Source organism: Ceratotherium simum, chromosome 1 (genome assembly GCF_057802395.1).
Source record: "Ceratotherium simum simum isolate JZ-2026a chromosome 1, ASM5780239v1, whole genome shotgun sequence".
In the NCBI taxonomy this organism is placed as follows: Eukaryota; Metazoa; Chordata; class Mammalia; order Perissodactyla; family Rhinocerotidae; genus Ceratotherium; species Ceratotherium simum.
The window spans coordinates 75,081,935-75,109,153 of NC_141900.1; the positions used below are offsets into that span (position 1 = coordinate 75,081,935).

General features: G+C 42.9%; 1 protein-coding gene across 2 annotated transcripts in view; it reads left to right on the forward strand.

Annotated features, from left to right (window-relative positions):
* Nucleotides 1-1,035: 1,035 nt before the first annotated feature.
* CAV1 (caveolin 1) overlaps nt 1,036-27,219 on the forward strand; it is a 33,580-nt gene continuing 7,396 nt past the window's right edge. Inside the window, exons 1-2 of one of the 2 annotated variants that reach the window (XM_004418778.3) lie at nt 1,036-1,204; nt 2,616-2,780. In XM_004418778.3, the coding sequence (XP_004418835.1) occupies nt 1,175-1,204; nt 2,616-2,780 (195 nt within the window). In that variant the 5' untranslated portion in view covers nt 1,036-1,174. Of the gene's footprint in view, nt 1,205-1,740; nt 1,918-2,615; nt 2,781-27,219 lie in introns of those variants that run through there. The other variant, XM_087429913.1, reaches the window with a different exon arrangement.

Here is a 27,219-nt window from a genome sequence, read left to right on the forward strand (position 1 = left end):
TCAAGTTATAATTTGACTTTTGATTGCATATGGATCCTTAGGTAAAATGCCCTTTCCATTTTTGTATAGTGAATTTCCTGACTTATTATAACCAAAATGTAAAATGATTGCTTATTATTTAATTTGTCTTGTGCTGCTTTATAATAGAGTGAAGAAAGAAGCCCCAAATTCAGGAACAGATAAAATATTTTAATTGCTAACCATTTTTTTTTTAATTCTAATCAATTAGTAGAAAAGTCAAGCCTTCTCTAACTCACAGCCAAGCACATTTTTAAAAAAATAAATCTTCTCTGGTAAATTTGAAGCTCCAATTAAATATTTCTACAATTGTAAATATTTTATTTATTTTGTGAATATGGCATAACCTGTTGGCATGAATTTCCCTTGTTCCAGAAAATATCAGTAAAGGTTAACATTTTCATTTCTTATTTCAAAGCATTTGTGAGACATTTCAGAAGCGGCTGGGAAACGTTAAATTCTGTATGTCTGCTTCTCCAAGTTTCCATCTGCACCGACTGAGTGTCACCAAAAGCACACAACACAGAGCACCCACACAAATTCCTTCCTTGTGTTTAGATGTGAAATGCACCTAAAGGTTCCGGGCCATTTTTCATCCCTTCCTCTGCGAAACAGGGAGATACTTGTGTCTTAGGCAGCGATGGAACGTGGGCGATGAGAAGAAACGGCTTAGAACAGGGCAGAATTCTTTCTGAAGCTCGGGTGCCCATACTGGGCATCTCTGCAGGCGCGGCGGCTCTATCCACTCCCCCCACCCCACCCGCCCCGGGATGATGCACTGCGAAAACACTCGCTCTCCCGAGGACTCCTCTCGGTGGTTCATAGCTGGGAAAATGTTGCCCCAGGTTTAAAATATCCGCGTAAGCAGCCCAGCTTGGGCGAAACGCTTTCTCACTGCTCTTTGCTCCCTGCGGGCTCTCCCCGCCCTCTGCTGCCAGAACCTTGGGGATGTGCCTAGACTCGGCGCAGCGCACGTCCTGGCCAACCGCGAGCAGAACAAACTCTTGGCCTTCGGCCAGGAGGCTCCCTCCCAGCCACCGCCCCCCGCCAGCGCCTTTTTTTTCCCCCCATACAATACAAGATCTTCCTTCCTCAGTTCCCTTAAATCACAGTCCAGTGAAATCTCCTCAGAGCCTTCATCCAGCCACTGGCCAGCATGTCTGGGGGCAAATACGTAGACTCGGAGGTAGGCTTGGGTGGGTGCGTGCCGGGCCCCGGGGTGCGCAAGGAGTGCCTACTTCTGCTATTTCCCACTCTAAATATCCCAACTGCTTTCCCTGCCCCAGCCCTCTCTCGACTTCGGAGCACTCCTCTCGCGCTGGCACTGCTGAGGAATGGGCCTGGGCGGGGAAGTGAAGAGGAGGCTGGAATGTTTTGTTTTCCTATTGGGAAGGGGGCCAAGGGAGCCCCTAAGCTAGAGGAACGCGGAAAAGGGGGTCGTCGGGGTACTCAAGTTGGGTCTGCCGGACCGAGGACGTGTTTCTGGATGGGTCCGGGGTGCTGCCTTACTGCGGGACCCCCTCGGTCCGGCTCCTGCCTGCTGGGAGGAGGGGAGCTGGAGGGCAGGGCGGGAGGTCGTTCACCCGCAATCCTCGGGACAGTCCCCGCGACTCCCCGCCGGGCGCCTGGACTCCCCGGGGCGGTGGCGCTCATTGCGCTTGCACTTTCCAAAGCTCTTGGGCCACCTCAAGAACTCTTCCTGCATCTCGGCGTCTGGCAGGGGTGTTTGGAGAGGGGTGGACCTCTCCTCCCCCCAACTACCACCACATCTTCCAACCAGTCTCCCGCGCTCGGGCTCCGCCCGGGTGTGGAGACCTCGTTTTCCCAAATGCAGCCGTGGTTCAGCCACCGGCTGGCAGCCTGGGAGTGACCTGGGGGTGGGTCAAGGGAGTTGTGCAGGTGAGATATCTTTCTAGGGAGTTTAGGGGGTCTGACACATGGCTCGGCCCAGAGACGGGGGCATTCGGGACTGTGACGACCACGTGGGGGGGCCGGGGGGCGGGGGAGGAGGGCAGAGAGAGGGTGGGGGACGCGGGCAGGTGCGAGAGAGACGCGGCCAAGAAGCAACGAAAATGAGGACACTCCGTGGGTCAGGGGGTTCGAGCTGAATCTTAAGGATGAAGCTGGAAGGGATTATGGAGAGAGGGGGGATGGGAGCAGGGAAGGGAAAGTGGAGCAGGTGAAGCACTGGGGGCGAGGGCGGCGCGGCGGAGAGAGGGGCTGGAGAGAAGTCAGAGTTCGGGTCTCCTCCCCTGTCGAGGTCTCCGCGGGGTACCGCGGGCAGGGCGAGCGCAGGGCGGGGGTCCGGGCGGACCGCGCTGCGGGGTTTGCCCTGACCCCTGGCGGCGGGCGGGGGAGGCAGGCGCTCCCTGCCTGGTACCGAGGGGTGTGGTGTCCTCTCCTCGATCCTCTTAAAAAGCTTGCGGCGCCAAGGAGTTGACTGTGCGCGGAGCCACCGCTGCCGAAGCGGTTAGTTTGATTTTGAGCCTCGAGGTTTGCCCCGCCGCCTGGGTGACTTCTGATCGCTGTTTTCTTTTTGAAATTTTCTTCCTACCGCCCGTGCTACCCTCCCCCTCCTGGTCGTCCGCCCTCCGCAGGGACATCTCTATACGGTTCCCATCCGGGAACAGGGCAACATCTACAAGCCCAACAACAAGGCCATGGCAGACGAGATGAACGAGAAGCAAGTGTACGACGCGCACACCAAGGAGATCGACCTGGTCAACCGCGACCCCAAGCATCTCAACGACGATGTGGTCAAGGTAAGGTGAGGCGGCCAGCCAGAACAGCAGCCCCTCGAGGGGACGCTGTCAGGGCCGGGACAGCTCTCCTCTGGCAAGCAGCCTGTGCATCCTTCTCTACCTTTGCCACACACACAGGGCTTCCTGGGCTTGATGTGTGGGAACTCCCGCTGTCGTCTGAAATGTCACATCTCCCCTCCCCCCTCCTGCTGCTTAGTTCGGCTGGAATTTAGCAAACTTGAGTTTTGTAGGCGTTCATATAACTGCATTTTTCTCCTAGCAAATGAACCTCCTGATCTCAGCAACAGACAGACTCGCACCCCTTGGGAGGGTGAGATGATCGCTCGGCAGGTCACCCTCTCTCCATTCCCAGGTTGAAAGTCTACTGAAGGCTGGTGCCCCATTGCACATAGAATTAGAGCAGTAAGACCATTTTGCAAGGTTTTGTGCCAAAGGTGAGAGCCTGTATACAGAGTGGGCAGGTTCCTCCAGCTAAAATTAAGATAACCTGAAGGGATTTTCTTTAAAATAATAAAGTGGGTGGAAATACTTCTGACTAAAGACAAATAATATAATATTTTGTATATATATTATGTATGTAATATACATATGAAGGATATTTTAACTGGAAAAGCACGGTGCTTGTGCACAGCTAAGGAAATTTACACAACCAAAACTAATACGCGCCTCTTGATTTCTCCCACAGACATCTCTAGTTAGGTGTGAAAGTTGCTTCTTTAGTAACTACCTGGGTCAGCCTTCCCTGAACTAACGGGACATTTGTGTTGGAGTTCCTTTTTATACTTTCAGGATGCGTTTGGTGACATTAAAAATAGGTTCATTGAACGGGTTATTGGCCAAATTTAAATCTGTCCTTGTGGTCAGTTTTTCATTATCATTATGTTATTCAACTTTGACCCTTTTAGCAAATCTCATCAGAGGAATTTATTGTCTGAATTCATCTTGATTGGGAAATCATGGGCCTGAGCCATCCTTGGCAAAAGGTTCTGTTTGAGGGGCTGGGAGGGCCAAGGAAAGTCCTGGCCTCCAAGATTAGAGTATGAAGACCCAATTCTATACAACCCTAGAGCAGCCAATGGGGTGGATGAGAAATTTCCACCCACCCAGTCCCCTCTCTGTGGATGGGAGGAGCTATAGTTCAAGGACTGTTCACATTTATGAATAATATATTTCAAAAAGGGGAACAATTTAATCTGTAACTGGAAGGAAAATGTAACTTTCAGAATTGACTCTCTTGGCTTGCTAGTGGAGGAAAAAGGAAAATTGGAGCATTAGCAGGTTTTTCTACTAGCCAGAGTATGGCATATTTAAAAGCAGGAGCAATAACAAAAGTAGTTTACAAACTGGAACTTAGAATTGCTAAAAACTATTTACTAAAAACATTACCTTAAAGGGGGAAAGGGCATTTTTGCTTTTTTCCCTTCTCATGTAGCTTTGGACAAGAAGAGGTGCCAGGAAAAGAGGCAGATTTCAGAAAGGGCTGGCTTCACTGGAGGCTCCCTCTTGTTCCACTGCAGTGTGAGTGGGATTCCTGGAGCAAGCGAACCTCCCTGGATGAGTCAGAGAAGCCAGCAGTGTGGATGTGGGTCTCCACACATAGCATGACTAAGTTGAGAAAGAAAGGCCCCACTGGGAAAACAGACTTCAACACAGATGGAAAAAAGGCATAACAAGCTTAGAGGAAATAGTAGTTTACAAAATAGCATTTCAAAGAGCAAGTGTGTGGCTCTTCATATTAAAGAAATTAAAAGGAAGAGTTAGGGCAAGCTCTTGCTGGCCTAGAGAAAGTAAACCGCGCCCTCTTGCTCCTAGAACTGTGAGCAAAACAAGACAGTCAGACCGAAAAATCCACTTGGAGAAGAATTTGGTAGGCCCGCTTACTCAGATGCCCCACTTAGAGAAGACTTCAGAGAATGCCCTGCAGAGAAAGCCCAACAGATTGCCATCTGCTAGTAGGGCCAGGAATGGGGTCCTACACCCCATGAAGACTCCTATTTTATAAATTTTCTTCTTTGAGTCCAAGCATAAACATAATGATAGAAACAAGGATGATCCTCTCCATGTTACCCTGACAGTAAGTAGCAAATTTCCCTAAATTTTACTTTGATGACAAAGCCTTCTTAAAATAATAAAGACACCCAAAGTTTCACTGTTAATGTGTAGTAGCTTAAAATTTCACGTGATAATAAAGAAACAGTGGTCAACTGAATTACTATTAAAGGTACCAAATCAGGTAAGGAAAGGTCTGTTCTAAAAGCAAGCAGCTCTATAAAAGATGCCAATTCTGTCCAATTCGGTAGTACCTAGCCCCATGTGGCTATTTCAATTTAAATTTCAAGTAATTAACATTAAATACAATTTAAAATTCAGTTCTTCAGTCACACTAGCCACATTTCAAGTTCTCAACACGTGAGGCTAGAGGCTACTGTATTGGACAGCACAGATATAGAACATTTCCATTGTCACAGAAATTGCTTTTGGACGGTGTCAGACTAGAGTGTTCCCTGCATATTAAAAAGATTCTCATACCAAGTTTAGAAAAATAACTCTAGATGGAGAAGAAATGAAACCGTGATGTACAGCGCAAGGAGCACACCGCACAGTATCCTTTTAGTCCTATAAAACAGCTACGTAGAGAGGGAAAGAAAACTCAGAAGCTGAGTGGGCCATGAATTTATATTTCAAGAAGGTGGAGTATTATCACCTATTCCACTGGTGTTAATGGCATAAATTAGACTGTACAATTTAGTTCTACTAAAATTGGTTTCTTGGCTTACTAAAGGTTTGCTGCACCATGTTATGAGATATCTGCATAGACATTTATCCAAAAAAGAGTAGGTTATGAATGCTTTTTTAAATTTCCTCTAATTAAAATGATCACAACTTGAGACCCTCTATTCTCCCTCTGAGATTTCTATGTCTTCTTCTTTTGTTCACATTTTCATTCATAAATTTATTACATACTTATCTGGATTTTCTAGATAAAGAAAATGGCTTCAAATTTATGATATCAAATTAGCCATCAATCAATTTATTAAACTCTTATCACATGCCAGACTAGACACTGTACTATGTATTACAAAGGATGATTCCTAAAATAAGTCCTAGCGATCAGAAAGATTAGAGTGAGACAAGATGCATACAGACAGAAAGTTTTTAAAAGTACACACATGCACACAATATCACAACAGTAAGTCACTGCCAAATGGTAACTAATGGGTCCTTTTTTGCCTTGACTGCAAGGAAACATAACTAGATTTTGTTTCATTAACCCATGTTACTTATTCTCGCTCACATATGGTTTTTAATATTCACTTTCTTTTTCAACTGGCATGCTATTTATGTGGTCTGTACTGTAAGCCTTCTCATCATCATTTTGGAAATAGACGAAATATACGCTATAGTAAATCAAAAGTAAGTAGTATTAAATATTGCGTAATAAAAAGATTTTTAAAAAGTGAATCATATTAATTATCTTCATCTTGGTAATCATTCTACAAAGTAGATGTATATCAAATCATCATGTTGTACATTTTAAGTATTTACAGTTATGTTTGTCAATTATTCCTCAATAAAGTTTTTTAAAAAGTGAATGGTACTGATATGAAGTGTTAGGGAGCCCCTCCTACGGATAGGGCAATAGTGTGAGAGATGGAGGATGCATCATAGATGATAGTTTAATGGAGAAGGGCATGCAGGAGTTGCAGTCTGAGCTGGACCATAAAGGACAGATGGAATGCGAATAGCTGAGAAAAGCACAGGAGGGCATTCTAAATGAGCAAGGCGTGGAGACGGGAATGTCTCACCCAGGGCACGAGCCTGGCAGGTTTAGTAGCCCATTTTGACTGGAATTAGAGTTCATGTGGAGAGTGGTGGTTCATAAAGATGAAAAGACTGATTGCGGCCAAATGGCAGAGTCCTGAATCCAGGACTCATGGTAAGTTTGGACTTTATCGTCAGCAGTGAGAAGTCAGGAAGAATTCAAGCATAAGGATGACATGATGAAGGTGGGCTTTTTGGAAGATGACTGGTAAAAGTACAGGATGTAGTAAAAGGTCGCCAGTCTGGATGAGCAGAGAACAGTTACAATGTAATTGTATGGTGGTCCAGACATGAAATGAGAAGGACAGCATTTAGCAGCCAGGGGGATAAACCAGACAAGCACAAAATGAGAGAATGCTAGAATCAGAAGGGAACATAGGGTTACCAGGCTAACCTCCAACTCTTCTTTTTTAACATTAAGAGAAATTTAAGGGCTAAAGAAGTTTAAAATTTTATCCATGTTTTCACATGGTTACTGCCCAAAGCAGATATTTTGAAATGTATCGTAAGGGAAGAACAGACAAGATTATGCGATTTCATGGACTATTTTCACGAAGGGAGAAATGAGTTGAGATGATTCTGAAGTTAGCTCTGAGACAAATCAGGACATCTGAGAGGAGATCTTTGCTGGAAAATAAAAATATGACTTGTAACTTTCTTTTCTAAAACTTGAATGTAATGATTCTTAAATATGCGCAGACACAAAATTTTCTTTAGTAGTCAAGAAAAGGCATACATATGGTAATCAGATCAGTTTTGGTTTCAAAATAACAGCCTAATACCTCTGTGATCCCTTTCAACTAGAAAGCATTCTATGGGAATTGGTGATTAATATCAATATAATAGTAATTTTTAATTTTTTATCTGATATACTTATACTCAAAGCTTAAGATTTAAAAAATCAGATTGTCTCAAAGTACTCAGCACCATGTTAATATTCTCTTCTGTTGGAATTGGTATCAGTTTTGCTTGTTTGTTTAGGAGATAGCTTCACAAGATCGTGATTGATATTCTGCCACACATGAGATCATGCATGGAACTCAGAATCCTCAGCTTGTGAAAGAGCATTAAGGTCATCTTTGGTGGGAAATTATTCTCACGTCACTGAGCAAAGAACGATACTAAAATGGGAGATATTATTCATTCTTAAGCATCTAAAACACTTTCAAGTTCAGCCAACAATGATATACATTTTAAATGCTTATTAAAAGAAAGTCTTTTTTCTTCTCCATCTCCTAATTGTGGTCAAAAAACATTGAAGAATTAGCTCAACTTTGGTTCTAACTGAATAAAATTTCATATTGTGTATTAAAATTTAAGAGAAGATACACCAAGTATCCTGGAATTATGAAAAAGTTTGTGATGTGAGTTTAATCTTCCAATTAACAGCAGTGTTGGCTACAATTTAAAGGGTCTTAAAGTAAGAACAGCTGCAGTAGTAGACAGCATCTGGAAAGTCCAGCAATTTCAAAAACCATCTGCTTATGCATCCTGCCCACTCAAGTCCATAAAATAACAGACACTTTCGTACTCCAAACGAAACTGCTCTTTAGTTTGCCCTATTTTCAACATAGGTTCTCTATGATGAAATGCCCAGAGAGATCTGGTCCCTAAGAGAATGGGGCTGTGTGCACTGACCTGTGGGGTTCTGGACCCTTTCATGATCCTCCTGGCTGGATTTGTAATGGGGAAAGGGCAAGGCTGCTGTTTTCATGCAAAGATGGTTTATGCCAAGAAACAGACATTCCTTCTTCCATGCTCTGGGCCTTGTATATATATTATCTTCATTACTATACACTAAGGCCCTGGAGAAAATATTTGCATACTGTACTTCTAGTTGCTGTATGTGGGACGCGGCCTCAGCATGGCCGGAGAAGCAGTGCGTCGGTGCGCGTCCAGGATCCGAACCCGGGCCGCCAGCAGCGGAGCGCGAGTACTTAACCACTAAGCCACGGGGCCAGCCATACTATACTTCTTTTAAAAGAAGTTCCTAAAAAAGAAGCCCTTAGCCCCCAGAAATATGCCTAACATGTAGGTGTTCAGTGGTTCCCTGATAGAGTGGAAAGAGTATTGTGCCAAGATAAGAAAAGATATTTTTGCAACTTTTCTAACTTTCTTCTCTAAAACTTGAATGTAGTGATTCTTAAATATACAGACACAAAATTCTTTTTCTTTAACAGTCAAGAAAAGGCATGCACATAGTAATCAGATCAGTTTGGGTTTCAACGTGAGGGCCCAATGCTTTCATGATCTCTTTCAACTAGAAAGCAACTAGTCCCATTAGCGTGTGACTGGACACCAAGGAAGGAGGGGTGAAGGATGTCAGGGCAATAGATTTCTCTTCCTCAGTAGTCCTTGAGATTTGGGCTTATAAATAGGGAGAAAACTTGTCTGGCTAATAAAAGTTAAAAAACACCAGCCCTTAAAAATATTTGGGGCAAGCTCTTTTATGTTTCTATGCTTCAATTTCTCTAACTATAAAGAAAAGAATGAGAGTCATTCTCATATAATAGCATCCTCCCCCCAAAGCCATTCATCTTTCAATAAACGATTGTTACACATCTACTCTTATGTGCCCAGGGCTACAGTATGGAACAAGATAGATATGAGCACTGTCCACCCAGAGTTTATGGCTATCTCCTTGCCTCTCTCCATGCAGTTTCCTTGGAAATTCCTTTACCAAATTCTACTGTCTGTTAAAACCTTATAACCTTCAGGTCTTAGTTCAAAAGATGTCACATCTCTAATGCCTCAAATTGTTCCTAAGCCAGTAAACAAGGCTTGGGCAAAATGAGGAACACGTATTTTTTAAACAATTTGCCCCTGTTTTGATCCTATAAAACATTGTAATTAAATTATGGAAAATATTTCAGCTCTTCTCTAATATTCTCTCTTCTCATATTGGTGCTCAATTTCTAACCTTCCCATTGAAAATTAGAAATTTTCACCCTTTTTTAAACCTCATAGCCCTTTACAAAGCAGAGAGGTCTCTCAAATTTGGCTGGGAATCAGAATCACCAGAGGAGTTTTTAAAAATACAGATACCTGGGCCCACTACAAATCTTTTAAATTAGAATATTTGAGATGGGGCCTGAGGATCTGTATTTTGCAAAGCTCCCTAGATGATTACATTGTGAAGTCAGGTTTAGAAATGATTGTACCCAAGGTTGACTTAAAGATATACACCCCGGATGGTTCCACCCTAAGAGAACAGAGGTGTCACACTGCATAGTTCGAAATGTTCTTCTGCCAGAAGACAACTTGAGGGTCAGACCAGTTTAAATCCTGCCAGGGAGTTTTGAAGCACCATAGAGGGTTCCCAAATCAACGTTGCTCAATGGTCCTCCATCCCTTGAGGCGACTCGGGCTTACAGCCAACTGTAAGCTGAGAGCCTCAGGGTGCCCTAGGAATGGGGTGGCCATGTGTTCTAGGTAGTCCCATACAGACCAGTTAATACTGGTCAGCCCTGAGTCACTATTAATACTGCCCCTTTCATGTTCAGAAGTGATCCAGTTTGGAAGAAAAATTATATGGTCACGAATGGATTGGCAAGGACCTGTCACTGATTCTTATACCTGGAATACACTGGAAGTCCCTACACCCACTGTTCTTTAGTAGAATGGGCAAAATCTCCACATGCCAAGCACGTCATGCTTTTCTTTCCGTTCCACTCTCCAGTGTCACCTCTCTCTTGCCCTTCATTGCAGCCGTCAAGCTGCACTATAACTTGGAAGAGGAGCTCTTACACACCAATCTACTCTACCCTCAGACCCTAGTTTCTTTCCCTGCAACACAGCGTTAATGAAACTGACATCCTTCTATCACATACTCTGTCAACTACTCAAAGATTAAAATGTTTACAATGGTTTTAACTATTTTTCAGCTAGTCCAGGAAACATAAAATGGCATACTTTCACTTGAACTATTGTTTAGGGTGAGGGAAGTGTTTTTAATTTTGTCCTAAAGGAAATCTGCATGATCCATGTACTGTGCAACTACCAAGGGAATTAATTGGTAGAACAGACTTACACAGAATACATATTTCCTGCCTCTCATGAGAACTATGTTGATGTTTCAGATATAAAATACATCTTGTTTTCTTTATGGAACCTGAGAAGATGTCTCTTGTTGGTCATTATTTCATGGCAGGGGAAGTACATATTCTTAAAGATACAACTGAGTTCCCCTTAGCCATCGTTAGCTTTTTAGGTAATTAAGAGCCAGGCATTTTTAATTTTGAGGAGGCTTAAATAAGTTTTGATGGTGTATATATGTGCTTAATATGCTATCTCACAGTGATTTAAAAGTGAAATTTTAAAAAGGTACATTCAATATATAAACCTTTCCAGAGCCCAGCAAGTATATTACCGTACAAATGGACATCAATAGATTCTATGTAAAAAGATAAATTGTGCCTTCAGATCGTATTGGGTCATCTCGTGTATGTTGTAGGTATCAAACATAATTACATTTTCTCATTTACAATGAATAACTGGAAAAGATGCTGATTTCTGGGCCCAAATAGTGAGACAGTAGGAGACTAGGAGGAAAAGAAGCAAAGATAAAGGAAGAACCATAAAGCCCCTTCTTCCTGTCCTGCCACTTGCTCTGTGCTGTACCAGGCTTTACTTGTGCCAACTCCAGGATCCCCACATCCATTGCTTTGCACAATGCTGCCATGTCTGATGACATGATCAGGCTCAGGCATTGACTGAGTATTAACCCACTGCTCCTGCCCCCAAGGGGTTTAGAATTTAGCCGGGAAGCACACACATAAACAAATCTGAGTGAAGTCTTGTAACTAAGGGACAGGTCAGTTGGGCACAAAGCAGAAAGTTCTCAGTAGTTTCCAAAGCCAAGCATGTGGTCACCAGGCACTCGATGCAGGAAAGGGTTCCCAGCAGAGGGAGCAGCAGGAGCAAAGGCCCAGAGACCTGAGGGCGTCTAGCATGTTCTGGGCACCAGCAGCAGGTCATTGTGGCCAGAGCAAGGAACACAAGCAGGAGCCAGATCAGCAGGACCTTCTGTGCCCAGCGAAGGCGTTTGTCCCTTTGTAGGCCATGGCGACCCACAAAGGCGTTTTTAGGCAAGGAAGTGACCTGATGAGATATGGCCTTTACTAATAGAAAGCACTAACTTTGGTTCAGTGGGGCAAACCAAGGGCTACCAGATGTATGGGTGAGAGTGAAACAGGAGGTGGGATGCTTCTTCCAGTACTTGGGACAGGCTAGCTTGGTGGTATAGATTACTTCTCCAAGGGCCCTGCGAGGTGGGTGCTATTGTTACTATCACAATCATATTCATTTTGCAGATAAGGAAACTCAGGCTTAGCCACTTACTCAAGATTATATAGTTAGGAGGCGGTAGAGACAAGAGTTTGAACCCAGACAGTGAGACCCCAGGGCCCGGGTTCTTAACCACTGCACTCCAGTGCCTCTCTGTAATAGGTCGTGATCCAAGCAGACAGTGGTGTCAAAGAGATGACTGTGTTCTCACAGGAGGGGGGCAGCACGTGCCAGGGGATTTCAGACGTGGTCTGTGTTGGGAGTGACAGGCCTGCAGTTCTAAGGTCAGACTCTAGATCCTGGCAGGTGGGGTGGGGAAGGAGCAGTTAGGACCAATGTAAAGACTAAAGTAAAACGTCAGATCTCAAGAAATATGTATGCTGGGTGAGTTTCCAACGAGGTGGGGAGGGTCAAGTCCCAAAGACCAGAAGTGGGCTACAAAGCAGGGGTGTGGTCTCAGTGATTAGCAGTGGGACATGCACTCAGAACCAGACAAGCTGCAATGCTGGCTTGTGTTGAATCACCTGAGTCTTTAAAGCACCCGGATTGCCCAGGCGGGCCACGGTGCCTGGGGTGCAGCTGATCCTGCCGGGTATGCGGGGAGAGGTAGGTGTGAGAGAAGGAAGCAGGTCCCAACAGGCACTTTGCATTTAACAGTCTCATTTAAGGTTCTCAATTTACCTGTTCGATTCCTACAGATATTCGTGCCATTACAGCAATATGTTGTAAAAACAGGAAACAGCTGAGAAAAACCTTACTCTTATGCTAGTGGGAGAAGTGCCCATTTAATCCTGAAAGTAGTTTCTCTGAGACTTCCTCCCTACGAATTACGTATTTGTTCTCAAAAACAAATGCCAGAAGTAAGGAACAGACGTAATAGTGCATTTTACAAGGCACTCAGAAGAACAATTAAAATGTTCCGTCAACCATGGCTCACCATTTGCCTTTTCTATATTATTAATAGTAATAATATATATAGCTGGAAATGGACATATCAAAATATGGCAAGGGAATGGAATGGCATTCATTGGATTTCATCATCAATTATTTCGGTTAGGTTGATAGATCTTTCCTCCTCTCTTGATCCTGAGCGTCAGGCTTTTTAGTAGGGAGAGAAATTGTTTTTCTAAAACAGTTAATAACCACCAGTTCACCAAACTATTTTGGGTAAGCCCCTCTATTACGCTAGTTATAAAGGTAGGAATGAGAGTCGTTCTCAGATAATGTACTACCCAGAAAGGCCATTCAACAAAGCACCTGCTCTGTGCCAGGCACGGAGAATGTCATGAGTCCAGCCTACCTGACAGAACCGCAGCCACCAGCCAAGCCTCACCTCCGCCATCTGGGCCTCTGTCAGCCTTCCCTGGCCACTCTCGTCAGAACTGGTCCTCTCTTCTCTTGGCCCCCACCACGTTTTGGTTTTATTTCTATTTAACACGTATGGAAGCCCTCTAAGGATTCTGCTTCTCTATCCCCAAGCCTCTCTCTCCCCTTCTCCTGCCACTTGGCGCATGAGTCCTTCAGAGCAGAACAGTGGCCCTCAGTGGCCCCAGGACCGTGGCTGCCCAGTGCCCACCCCAAGGCACCACACTGAATCCGCCATCAGAAAATGGATGCCGATTGTAATCTGCCAAAAAGAATCTGAAAATCTATTTTTAAAGTAATGAAATGTCTTCTGTGCATGAAAGACAGTAAGATTACATTATTGTCTTCCTTTGCCCCTTTTCTCTACAGCAGCCACATCTAAAACCTCGTAAGGCAAAAGATATCCAAGTACTTAATAAAGAAATCCAAAAACATTCACTCTATTTACTAAGGTAAAGAGAAAACATGTTCTAATATGTGTATATATTTATTGTTAAGAAAGTTTTTTAATCTCCAGTTTGAGGAGAACACAAATACATCTCTCCTGAGCCTTCCAGTAAGAAGGCTGTGGCACCTGGAAGATCTCCGGGGGCCTGGAGGATAAGTCTAATCTCCTAAGTATCTGGCAGACAAGGCAGGGAAATTCCCAGGATGCCGAGATGCCATCGCCGCTGCTTGGCATTGCCCCCTGGGGCCAGAGCATGGAGGCTGAGAGTGGATCTCAGGCCATAAGAGAACTCTCCTGCCAAGAGAAGGGTAGAAGGACTCCCTGTTGAACCCTCCATACACCCCTGGACAACTGCAAACATCAGAGGAATGACTAGGTCAGGAGATAGCCCTGCAGAAAAATCCAAAACCTTCCACTCCTGAAGGAGACAGCACGTTTGAGAAACACAAGCTTTTCCTTCTCTTTAGCTTTACTATTTCCAGATGTTAAATACACAGAGCTCTGAGATGTTACTAGCTGGAAGGTGACCATTAATCCACTATTCCAACAGCATAGAAGTTTCTTTGTACCTCAGAGGTAGTCTCTCATAGATCTCAGATCTCCTCTCAGGAAAAATAAAAACAGGCAAAATTCTTAAGTGTCTCTAGAAGGGGTCAGACATCATTCATTTCATTCTTAATGTCTGTGCCAAGTAAAAAGAATGTTAGCTTCTTTCCTAGATTTGCTTCTTTCACTGGGGGTGGATTTACTGTAATATTATATGAAAGTAAGACTTGTCAAATTGACCCTAAATAGTTTACCTGTCAACAAGCTAAGTATAGGAAATCAGGATCATTATTCTGTTAAGGACTAGGAAGTAGCCATCAAAAAGGGATGATGATGGGGCCGCCTGGTGGCGTAGCGGTTAAGTGCGCGCGCTCCGCTGCGGCAGCCCAGGGTTCTGATCCCGGGCAGGCACTGACACAACGCTTATCGAGCCGTGCTGTGGTGGCATCCCATATAAAGTAGAGGAAGGTGGGCACGGATGTTAGCCCAGGGCCAGTCTTCCTCAACAAAAAGAAGAGGATTGGCGACAGATATTAGCTCAGGGCTGATCTTCCTCACAAAAAAAAAAAAAAAAAGGGATGATGATGTGTAATGTGAATTTTAGGTGTGACTCGTATCTAAAATACAGCCAGGACCACAGTCCTAGCACATTTAATATTTTATCAGTGACTGGAACGAACAAGTTAAGAGGACTCTCAACTTACAAACGACAACAATTATGATGCCCTTGTTAATGTCTATGGTAAAAATAACATCAAAGTGATTTTGACAAATTACAAATAGCCCAGAAAAATAAGATAAAGACCAATACCAAGTGAGATAATGTTAAACAACTAGAAATAAAGCGTATAGATATTAAGTAGGAAACAAATAGGTAAACATATGAAAAATAAGAAAATACCAGGAGAAGAGTGTCATTTCTGTGGAAAACCAAGATGCTTGGTGAGCATAATGGATATGGAAACCCCTTGTAATAATTCCACAACCCCCAAGGGACCAAGATCTCTGGGGTGAGAATCACTATTGTAAACACACCCTTAAATGAATCCACCACACTCCATATCCCTTGGGCAATAGGGGACCCAAACTAAGTCTATCTATTGTTCCTGAACATTAAACATCTCAATAATTTAATTATATTTTAAAAGAAGCATAATCAATGGAATCAAAAGGTCAATGCAATAAAAAGAAATGTCATAGACAAGATTCTTTACTTTATTTGCTATTGGTCGGCCTTCTTAAGAATGGGTTCCTATTTTGATCTTAAAAGGGAGATAGAGATGGTGGAGAGATCCTAGGGAAGAGTGAAAGGAAGGAGATAAGGGGTGAAGAGAAGCCCCCAGGTATGGCTGGGGAGGGACTGTTTTGTCTGGATAATTTCTTAGAAGAGTTGGAGGAGAACATGGAATGACAACTAGTTGCCTTTGGTTATTGCCAGGTTATATGAGACTCATAATATAGATATTATGAGACTAACAATGGAAACACAGCTCAGACACAATCACCATTCAGGACAAGGGAAAAGGAGGAAGGGGTGGACACCTAGTTTAAAAAAAAAAAAAAGTTTTAGGTTGCATGGGAGAAATTTCAAGTAATAAGAGTAGTTAATCCCAGAAATGTGTCACTAGAGGTTGTTTTGTAATAGTTGTGTGTTAAATTCCTTACTTGTCTATGTAACTTCTCAAATCCTTTTACCACTACAATTACAATTTGGTGTGTAACAACCTTGACACACAGCCTCATTATTAAGCACAAGCATGCGCATGAATGCCTTCCTCTACTCCAGCAGGATACCTGGTTTGTTTGGAGGCAAAGAGGAGTTGATGCGGCGTTGTTTTAAACAGTGGTTGAGCATGCAAGTGGTAAACATCTGAAAGTAGAACACTGCAAAATGCATGCATTGTATGTACCAAAAGGTCAGCATGAAACATTATCTTTATGGCAAGCCTGCCTATCCACTCCCTCCTACACATTGCATATTCACACAATTTTGCAGCTTGTATAAACCCCTATTGTGTATGTGATTTAAACTCATGAGAGAGTGTAGCTTCTGCAAAGGATGGCTGTTTTGTGACTTTAGACCAGTGGTTCTTTACTCTGGCTACAAATCATCTGGGGAATGTTTAAAAAACTGTTGTGCATGGCCCATCCATAGAAAATCGGATTGAATTGGTCTATGATAGGGCCAGGCCTATGTTTTTTTTCCAAAGCTCCCCTAATGTACAGCTGGAATTGAGTCTGGTTTAGACTTTCAGAATTTCTCAATAATAATACTATGTACCATGATACAACTTTCAGGACCATAATAAGGGCCACAGTGGGGAAATTATTACTTCTCTAGGTCCTCATTTTGAGGACTCCTTAGTATTTTTATTGGACTATGATATTTGTCACTTAAACTCCTGTTACAAAAAATACTTTCTGGAACTCTGCGTAGCAACTGCATAAGACAGACTTTATATGTGGAATAAATCTCATGTCACTTATGTAATCCAGTCCTGTTGTGTTTCCCTTTCCCTTACTCATTCTTTTATTCTTTCTAAAAGGAAAATCAGCTGGTTAGAGTGTCAGAATGTCATCCCCATCTCTCTTTTCCTGCCTGAGTTCATGGCCCAGGCATATGAGGAATGGGGCTGACAACATGCGCAGGCTTTTCTCCTAATGGTGTGGTGGCCACACGAAGCTTCACTGGACCTAAGGATAGGGAGGTGTCATTCATTTCTCCAGTGCCTGGCACAGAGAAGGGACCTCGAGTCACCGAGAAGTGCTTTGATGCCAATCACTCCTCACAACAGATCAGGAAACTGAGCCTTAGATGACACCTGAATTCCAGCCCTCTCTTGGACACTGACCCTGAGCATTACCTTGGGCCTTGGAAAAGTCACTTGGACCCTCTGGATAGCAGTTTCTTTATCTATAGCAATCAAGAAGTCGAACTATACAATCTCTTATTCATTTTCATTTCTAAAATCTGTGATTCTAGTTGACCAGTATACATAAAAGAGTGGAAGCCTGTAAAAGTACCTAAAAGTCCATGCAGAGAGAATGGTGGGAGACCATCAATAATATTTTTATTACCTTCTTCCTAGATTTTACCAATTATCATTCTCACTCTTAATATTCAAGCTGTGGGGTTTAATTAAATCATCTTTGAAATACTGAGCTATCAACAGATGGCATGCTGAACGCAAATATACCACAAATAAACGTTGGGGACTGAAGAAGACCAAGAGCTGGACTGTATTTCCTCTTCTCATCTGGGCTCAGAACTCTTCAGTCTTGTCTTTTATTGCCCTTGCCTCCAAACTGGCTGTTTATGTTCGGAGGTGGATCAGAAAATCAGTTCCAAGGTTGGAATTTACAAACTTTCAGTAAATTTTTTTCTTTGTAACCAGCCAAGTCCTCTCAGTTCACGTAACAGAGAAGTCCATAATTACTTGCAAATTTGGTTAGAGCAATTGTCTTAAAAAGGGCTAGCTAAACAGAAAATGCTCAGACTTTCTGAGTGCTTATAGTTGTCAAATTCAACTAGTTCATGTGGCCACATTTCTGAAGTTCTTTTACCGGCGCATCTGTGAGCAATAGGATCAGATGACTAAGAGTTACAGGGCACAAGCAGTATTACTCTGAGTCAGATTTTCCCATTACCCAGCCATAAAGAGTTTGTTTCTCTCTGATCCATATAAAGTTTAGCATTTAGGGCCCTGTGTAATTTTAATCCCATCACTTAGCACTCCAGCTGTATGATTCTGAAGGTAAACATGAAGTTGTTTGAATTCCAGACCACCTGAACCCTCTTAGGAAACTCATTAGCTCCCTAAGTAAAGCTATGTCTAAATCTGTAGGTTTCAGCCCAAATTTCATGATAAACAAAAACTGAATTGATCTGTCTTCCCCGTCATTAGTCATCTTTTGTTCACTCTTTTAGCGAAATTACTGTGACTAGGTTAGAATAAATAAATGCAATCAATGAATACAATTACTAACCCTTTAGCCAGATAACAACACATTCAGAACTTTCTTTCCTAAAGGAGATTTTATCAGGTTAGTGCTCTTGTAAATAGGAGAAAGAGAGGAATATAACTTGGGAAATGACAGCATTCACTAATTCATTCATTTATTCAACGAATGTTAATTTAGTGCCTACTATGTTCCAGGGATTTCATAGTCCAGTAGCAGAAATGATCACACACACACACAAACACACACACACACAATCACACATTGAGTAAGTGGGGGATAGGCTGGATGAAAAAAAAGTCCAGATGAGAAAACAGATAGGGACCAGAAAGAAGTCTTTGAAGAAAGAACATTCAGGTTAAAACATTACCAATAACTCAGAGTCAGCCAGGTGAAGAGTGATGGAAGGAGTGTTAACACCAAGAGCAAGAGGGAAGGCCTCAAAGCAGGAAAAGTCTAGGGCCATTGTCCTGGGAAAAATTATTTAAGATTCCAGTCTAAATTCAAGCGTTTAGTGATTTGGGGAAGGGCAAGAAAGTGACTTCCTCCATGACCTTAAAAGTAAAGGAGTGCGGGGCCGGCCTCGTGGCTTAGCAGTTAAGTGCGCGCGCTCTGCTACTGGTGGCCTGGGTTCGGATCCCAGGCGCGCACCGAGGCACCGCTTCTCCGGCCATGCTGAGGCAGCATCCCACATACAGCAACTAGAAGGATGTGCAGCTATGACATACAACTATCTGCTGGGGCTTTGGGGAAGAAAAAAAGGAGGACGATTGGCAATAGATGTTAGCTCAGAGCCTGTCTTCTTCAGCAAAAAGAGGAGGATTAGTATGGATGTTAGCTCAGGGCTGATCTTCCTCACAAAAAAATAAATAAATAAAATAAAAGTAAAGGAGTGCACCAGGAAGGACATCACCCCTCCTTGGTAACGCTTCCTGAGTGAGCCTGAGCAGCCAGAGGCCATCTCTATTTTATTTGCACTGTCCCCTTTTCAATGATCTGTAGCCAGCTCATCGACCCTGTCCTGGCTCTGTTTCCTTGTTTCACTTATTTCATCCTCAGAAAGTAGGTGTTTGATAAATACTGAATGAATGAATGACCTCACAAGGCCATAGTACTGCAAACCAAAAGTGCCTGCAAAAAGTAAGGAAGCATTCTAGGCTATAAATATTTCTAAAGTTCGGTCCTGTCTTATCATATTCTGATTTTCTATAGCAGCAGTTTTCCACCAGGGATAATTTTGCTTCCCTTCCCAGGGCCATTTGGCAACGTCTGCAGACATTTTTCAGTTGTCACAATTTAGGAGGCACTACTGGCATCTAGAGGGTAGAGGACAGGGATGCTGATAATCATCCTACAGTGCACAGGACAGCACCCCTACCCTCACCCCTTCAACAAAGAATTATCTGGCCCAAAATGCCCATAGTGCCCAGATGGAGAAACCGCATGGTAGAAGCTGGGGGCAGTGTATTGGGAGCCACATAATGGGCTGTGATTATCCTTGCTTAGACCTTACAAGATCCCTAGTGTACATCCTTTTCCTCACTTGTCAAGCCATGTTCAAACCTGCAGAGATTTATTTGATTCATTTTCTATTTGCTTAATAAACAGACTCGAAGCACTGGAGGGAAAAATATTCCAGCAGTGAGGTAAGACGAAAGCTATTAGTAACCCTAGTTTGACTTAACTGAATGGTGGGAAACAACCTCTGCCATCAGGAAGTGAACTGTAGAAACAGAAAAGAAGTTAATAGTGTTTAAAAAGCTCTGGTTCAAACAAATGTCTACACGGACCAATGGGTAGCCTGAAAATGATGAAGACATTTCCGTTTTTTGTGTCTTTGATAGAATGGAAAGAGCTTTTCTTTTCTTTAGTGCAATAATCATTCATATCTGTCCCATGACACGCCCAGAAGTTCAAATAACAAACTCGCCAGTGTCAACACAGAATTTTGTGAGCGAGTGAGGCCTCTTGATGAATCCTTATAATTGCGTATTTGGATAAAATAAGATTTTCATGCATTAAACAATGCACGGCTTTTCTATTTGAGAAGAGAACTGTCAACACTTGAAGAGCTGTAGTTATTTCTCCTCAAGGATGGCAAACATAAGTGCCCCCAAGGTATCTCTCCTCCCTGTTCGAGTTCAATGCTGCAGTCTCAATGCTCCTATCACTGGCCCTTTTGTGGCCTATTTTTATGCTGTTCACTGTTCCATGTCTCTTGTTTGGTGATACTCAACATCAACAAGTGCCACCAAATCAATAACAGAAGCTAGAAGATTAAAAAAAAAAAAAGGAATGAAAAGATATGCAGCCTTCTTTGTACCAAGCCATCTGCAACTAGGTACTTTTCATGGTAATGAAAATGTGAGGCCGTGTGGACAGGAGAGATGGTTCCAGTTTCCTGAAAGAGGCCCATGGCCAATTGTCTCAGGTGCACCAAATGTGGTTTTAGATTCTTGCCTGGGATCTCCATAAGAAAGGGTGGGTAGCCTACATGAGAAGGTATGAAAATGCTCTGGAACCCCAATATCATCTTATCATTGAGGACAGTTTTTAGCCGTTTCAAAGAGGACGCATATTCACTTCCTAGGGCTGCCTTAAAAGTATCACAAACTGGGTAGCCTGAAGCAACAGAAATTTATAGTCTTACAGTTCCGGAGGCTAGAAGTCCGAAATCAAGACGTTAGCAGGGCCATGCTCCCTCTGAAAACTATAGGGGGTATCTTTCCTTGTCTTTTCCTAGTTTCTGGTAGTTTGCTGGCAATCTTTGGCATTCCTTGGCTTGCAGCTGCATAACTCCAATCACAAGGCCTTCTCCCTGTGTGTCTTCACATTTCCATCTTCTTATAAGGACGCCAGCCATATCGGATGAGGGGGCCCACCCTACTCCAGTAGGACTTCAGTGTAATTACATCTGCAAGACCTTGTCTCCAAATGAGGTCACATTCTGAGGGATTGGAGATTAGGCCTTCAATGTATCTTTTTGAGGGGGACAAAATTCAACGCAAAGCAGTATGTAAACTAGGAATGTATATCTTTGTTATCAAAACAGGGAAATTTAGCTTAAATTTTCAAAGTGTAATACAAACCCTAGGGTAATCCATACTCCCTCCTAAGAAGAATAAGAGATGGAAAAACCTGGTGGTTGCCTTCAAAATAAAGGAAAGGAAGAATAAGGCAAATAGGAATTAATCCAAAGCAAAGAGAGTCCCATCTAGTTGGTGTTGGTGCCACATTCTGACACATCCAGGCACTCAGTCAGCTGGGGCACCTTCTCCCCAGGGCATATTTGGTCGCTGTATGCCTCTTATTTATAATAAACTCCAGAAGGCTGATGCACTTGCTAGAGATGAGCTAATTCTTCCTGCTTGCTTAATGACAGAATGTAAAATAAGCAGTCACCCGAATGAAACGATTTCAGGAATGCCAAGAAGTTCTCCTTTTCCAAAATATCTCCTCCATCCTCCGGACACTGTTACTGAAATCTCTGACATTTCCCCACTTCTGGTTGGGGCACCTGGGCCAGAAGCTCCTGATATAGCACTGACCGTTGCCCCAGGCACTGTCCCAAACATTTTGCATAAGTTGTCATTTAACAATCCTATGAGGTACCTCCTATGAGGTATCTGCATTTTACAGATGAGAAACTAAGGCACAGAGAGGTTTAGTAGCTTATGTGAGATAACACAGCAGAACTGTTCAGGGTACCATATTGCCTTTCAAAAGTTTGGAGCAATATAGTAAATAACCTACTAACACACCCACTCAGATCTGAGTGTCAGATTTTCCAGATCCTCTCATCTAGCTGAGAATGAATCCTAAAACAGCTTTTGTTCTCAAAGTGTCCTCCCCATACTACCTGCATCAAGACAAGGAGGAGAAACAGATATCTGGACCCTACTGTCAGACCACCGATTCAGAATCCCAGGGCCCAGGAATCTGCATTTTAACAAACATTCCCCAGAAAATTCTTGAGTGTACTAATGTTTAAGAATCACTGACCCTAAAGGAATGGAATAAGGGAAAGATATAGCATGTGGTAAACCAGGAAAAGCCAGAGAGAGATGACAAGGCAGTGAGGACCCTGGTAACCAATGGTCAGTCGAATGACTCGGGGGTCCTGGCCAGAGGAGCTCAGTTGCTGAGGAATGAGAGTAATACTGAGCATGGAGGTTTGACAGCAGGAGGAGGCCAGCCACATCCTCCTGCTTGGATCACACACCTCGTGCTGGTAGAAATGGCTATTTGCTGAGTCGGAGGAGACGTTTTCTATTAGTTTGGATGGGAAGCACGAGTGCAGACAAGTGAGAGCAACCAGAGCGTGTGGACTCAGAAATCCCTGCGTGATTCTGTGTGAATGAGCGGGGTTACATAAACAGGACGAGGTTTTGGTGTGCAGTTAAAGAGAGCGGTGTGATGGAGGGAGAACTGAATGATGAATGAGGGACCTACGTCCTAGGTTTGGTCCGGTCACTGACGACAACCTCCCTGAGGCTCAGTCTCCTGGTCTGTAAAATGGGGAAAATAATACCTGCCTCGCAGGTCCTCACACACAGGATGTAATGTGAGCCCACTGAGGCATATAGTGCTCTATAACTTAAGTTATTGCTATTCCAAGGCCTCTGTAAAAGTGTCCTGCCTCAATACATCTGCCACACTGACGCCTGAAATCCACTAATGACACAGAAAGGACAACGGCGATGATTCCCTGCCTTGCTCTGTGCTGCCTTCTGCACCCTGGCCGAAAAAGAAAACACAGTCACCTAAATTCATTCTAAGGTACAAATTACTTGTAGGCCTCCTTTCTTGCACTGGACACACACGCACATGCACACGCGTGCACGTGAGAAAACATGAGGCAAAGTGAAGGCTAGAGGCACCGAAGAACAATCGCTCTCCTCACCCTATCCCTCCCCCAGCGGGGTGCTGTGCTGGTCCCCTGGGGGGCTGGGCTGGCTGCTGCTCCTGCTTCCTCTCAGAGGCCCCGCATCATCATCCAGTGCATGCCCCCTGCTTTTGGGCCAGGTCTACACAATTGCAATTATGCAGATCATTGGCACAAAACTACGCTTTCATTAATGTTTTCTAAATCATTTTTCCTTAAAGGTGAAGACTTCTAAGTTTTAATTGCCCACTCCTCTGTAGGCTTTCCATGCTGCCCAAGTAACCTGAATGATAACTAACCCTCCACTTCATTTTAATCAGAATGGTCGTGGCATTATACAGCTACAGGGAATAAGAACATCATTTTGAATAAATAAGGATACCAAAAAAAAATTAAATAAATAGATAAATAAAAGTGCACTTGAGATACCAAGCAATGAATTCATAGGAGATAAAATGATGGTTAGTGAAATGTTATGTATGCCTACATCCTTTCAATGGACATTTTACCTCATTTAAAATACTATACTTATTGAAGAAATATTGATTGGCTAATTAATGTGTGCACAGTACTACTAGGTATCACGGAGGATATTTGTGCAACAGATACAGACCTGCCCTAAGTTCTGGTTTGGTCCAGTCTTTTATTAGTTAAGTGACCTTTCCTTAGTGGGAAAATAAGAGACTGTTTTCCATTCTTATTATGAAGATAACCTAGAACTTCATAAGTTTGTGGAGAGAAGCAGATGAGTAAAATAGGGCACCATAAATGTAAAATGTCATTATTCTGAGGCTTCTGTAATGTCTGGAAAGCAACAGGGTCCCACCTGGAGGCCCAGGCCAGGGAGTGCAGATCCACTTGGCATCCATCTCCCTGCACCCCAAACTTGCTCTTGCTCACAGAGGGAGGTAAATACCCACCTTTCTATCCTCTTCCAGCTTGAAACCCTGATTAGTAATGCAGCCCTCTCCTTCCCTCCCCAAGAAGCAATCTTGTGATCTTCTGCAAGATGAAGTTGCCTAGTACCTGCCACCCCCAGAACACATCAGTGTTCCCACCCCAGGTTTACATTTTTCCTAGGATGCTCTGTGGATCCTCTGGGAATCCAAGTAATTGCAGGCATTAACGACACAATCCAGGCCTCCTGTTTTCAGTCAGGGCTGCAAGAACACTGCAGCCTTTTCCCCTAACAGTGCAAGTTTGTCCCAGTAAACACATGGGTATTTGCCCTTGTCCCTGAGAAAACACACGGGCATCAGCGCAAAGTTCCTGTGTTCTGGTAACATTTAATTGTGCTAGTTCTCAACCTCTCCACACCCACACACTCACGCACAACATTTATTCCATTGACTTCAAAGGCTGCTCAACATGTTGGAAATATGTGTGAGAACAGTGAAGGGAGTTGGAAATTAGTCTAAACCCTCTCTCTGTATGACTGAGTGTAGTACATATGTTAGGATTTTAGAAGTGCATGTTTGATTTTTTAAAACATATATTTGTTTATACTGGGTTTAGAAACATGAAAATAAATCAAGATTTCTGTTTGCCAATTTGTGTATTTTTCATAATAAATAATAGTTATTCATCCTTATTCGATAATACATAATTAGGAAAGGATTTTCAAAGAGAATTTCCATTCATTATCCACCAACTTCCAGATGCCATCCAGCACATGAGGAGCTCCCAGAAAGAAGCAGGAGGCAAACTAGGGCTTCGAGGCATGGAGGAGAAAGGGTAGCATGGACAAAAAGGAGCTGTTGCTAAATCCAAAGAAGCACAGCATGCTCTAGTTTAGTCTTTTGCGTGAGAAGAGAGGAGAAATCTTGTTAAAAATACAGATTCCCTAGGCCCCTCCCCAGAGCATCTGATCTGAGTCTGAAATGGGGCCTAAGCATCTGCATTTTGACTAGCCCCCTCCTCCTAGCTGATTCATTTGCCACATGCACCTGCTGAGAACCCTGGGAATTGAGGACCCCTGTGCTAGTGCATTCAGGAGCACTATATTTAAGAGTCCAGATTTGGTGATGGGTCTTCTAGATGGAGCTGACTCTTATTCTTTGGTGCATATCTGGGTATAAAGCCAAGAGCCACTTGAGGTATATGAGCTGATAGCATGATCAATAGCCTAAAACTTTTCTAACATTCTGTTTGACATGAGTTATAGAAAGTTGAAATGCTGTTTTTCCTTCTCATGTATTTCTAAACTTTGCCCCAGAACCAAATTCTAGGATATTTATATACATTCATTGCATGCATTTTCCTATAAGTATGAACATTTAATTTTCTAATAGAAAAGGGCAAAAAAATAGAAAACAAGAAATGATAATCAAAATGAAGGTGATTTTTCTAGAATTGCGTTAGTTATCTATGGCTGCATAACAAATTACCCCAAAATTTAGTGGCTTAAAACAGCAAACATTTATCATCTTACAGTGTGTCAGGAATCCAAGTGTGACTTCGCTTTGTAGTTCTGGCTCAGGGCCTCTCGCAGGCTGCAATCCAGGTGTCAGGGCTGGAGTCATCTCAAGGCCCGACTGAGAGGACCATTTCCAAGCTTACTCACATGGCCAATGGCAGGATTCAGTTCCTCCCAGGCTGTTGAACTGAGGTCTCAGTTTCTCAATGGCTGTTGGCCAGAGTCCTCCCTCAGTTCCTTCCACATAGACCTCTCCATTAGGCAACTCACAACATGGCAGCTGGCTTCCAACAGAGCAAGCAAGCGAGAGAGCAAGAAAGGAAGCAAGATGATGCCGTAGTCTTTTGTAACCTAATCTTGGAAGTGATGCCCCACCCCCCCATCACTTTTGACATGTTTTATTATTTAGAAGCAAATCACTAAATCCAGCCCACGCTCAAGGGGAAGGCATTACACAAGGGCGTGAATACCAAGAAGTGGGGAGGGGGAATCATTGGGAGCCATCTTAGATGCTATCACAGAATACACTAATTTGTTTCTTTCGTAGTCAATTTATCATCCTATTTATGTTTTGCTAAAACTAAATGTTAATGTAAAGCAAACATTTCCTATACTTGTTAGATAGCATAGTCTGGGAATAGAGTCTAGTAGTGTTGGAAAGATACACTGAGATCATAAATTGAACTAAGGTTGCTAAATGAGGAGCTGTACACCTACTATGCCAGCCAACAAGAAAAAGTGTTAGTTAATCACTTAGAAATGCTTTCTGCTACAGGTAACTGAAAATTTGAATAGCTATGTCTTAAAAATAAGGGTATATATGTGTCACATAAGGAAATGTCTAGAGGTGGACAGCTGCTGGCATTGTTTCAAAAGTTCAGTAGTGGCAAAAGCAACATCTTCTATGCTCTTGGCCTTTTAATCATGCATGTCACCTCATGGTCACAAGGTGACTTCTCTACAGTAAGGCAACACATCATATTCTAAGCAGGATGAAAGGGGCAAAGGGCCATACCATATGCCTCTGTCTCTTTTCATAGGGAAGATGAAGCTTTCCTGGAAGTCCCGCCCAGCAGACTTCCACTTAGATCTCATTGGCCAGAATGTCTACCCCAAACTAATCATTCCCCAAAGAGACTAACATTACCATGACAAGTCTAAACCGACCATGACTTATCTCTGAAGTCAAAGGAGTATTGCTACTACCTTAATAAATAAAGATTCTGTTGGTAGAGAAGTGGGACTATGGATGTTGGGCAGACAACACATGTCTTCTGTAAACATCTTGTGTGTTGTTATTTATGTGTTCTATATATCCAATACAATCACAATTTCCACTAACCATCTAAAAAGATATTTTCCCATAGAAACAGAATATGCAAGCATCATTGCTTATGAAATCCCAAACATACTTAAAGTTTCCATCTTGAAAATTCTTTATTCAGACATAAGATGTTAAGACAAAAAAATGACCCCATTTTTTTTAATCCTGAGTACGTATAAACTGTTTTTCAAATATTGCCATCAGATAAATTAACAAGTTGAAATCTCCTGAAATTTACTGCATTAGCCAAGTATTATCAAAACACAAGACAGATTGCTTTTCTTGATGTCTGCTGCTAGATTTTTGTTAATTTATGTTTCCAAAACTGTAGCATCATAAGTCAATGTTGCACAAAGGTATTTAATGTCATTTATAAAAATCTAGTAA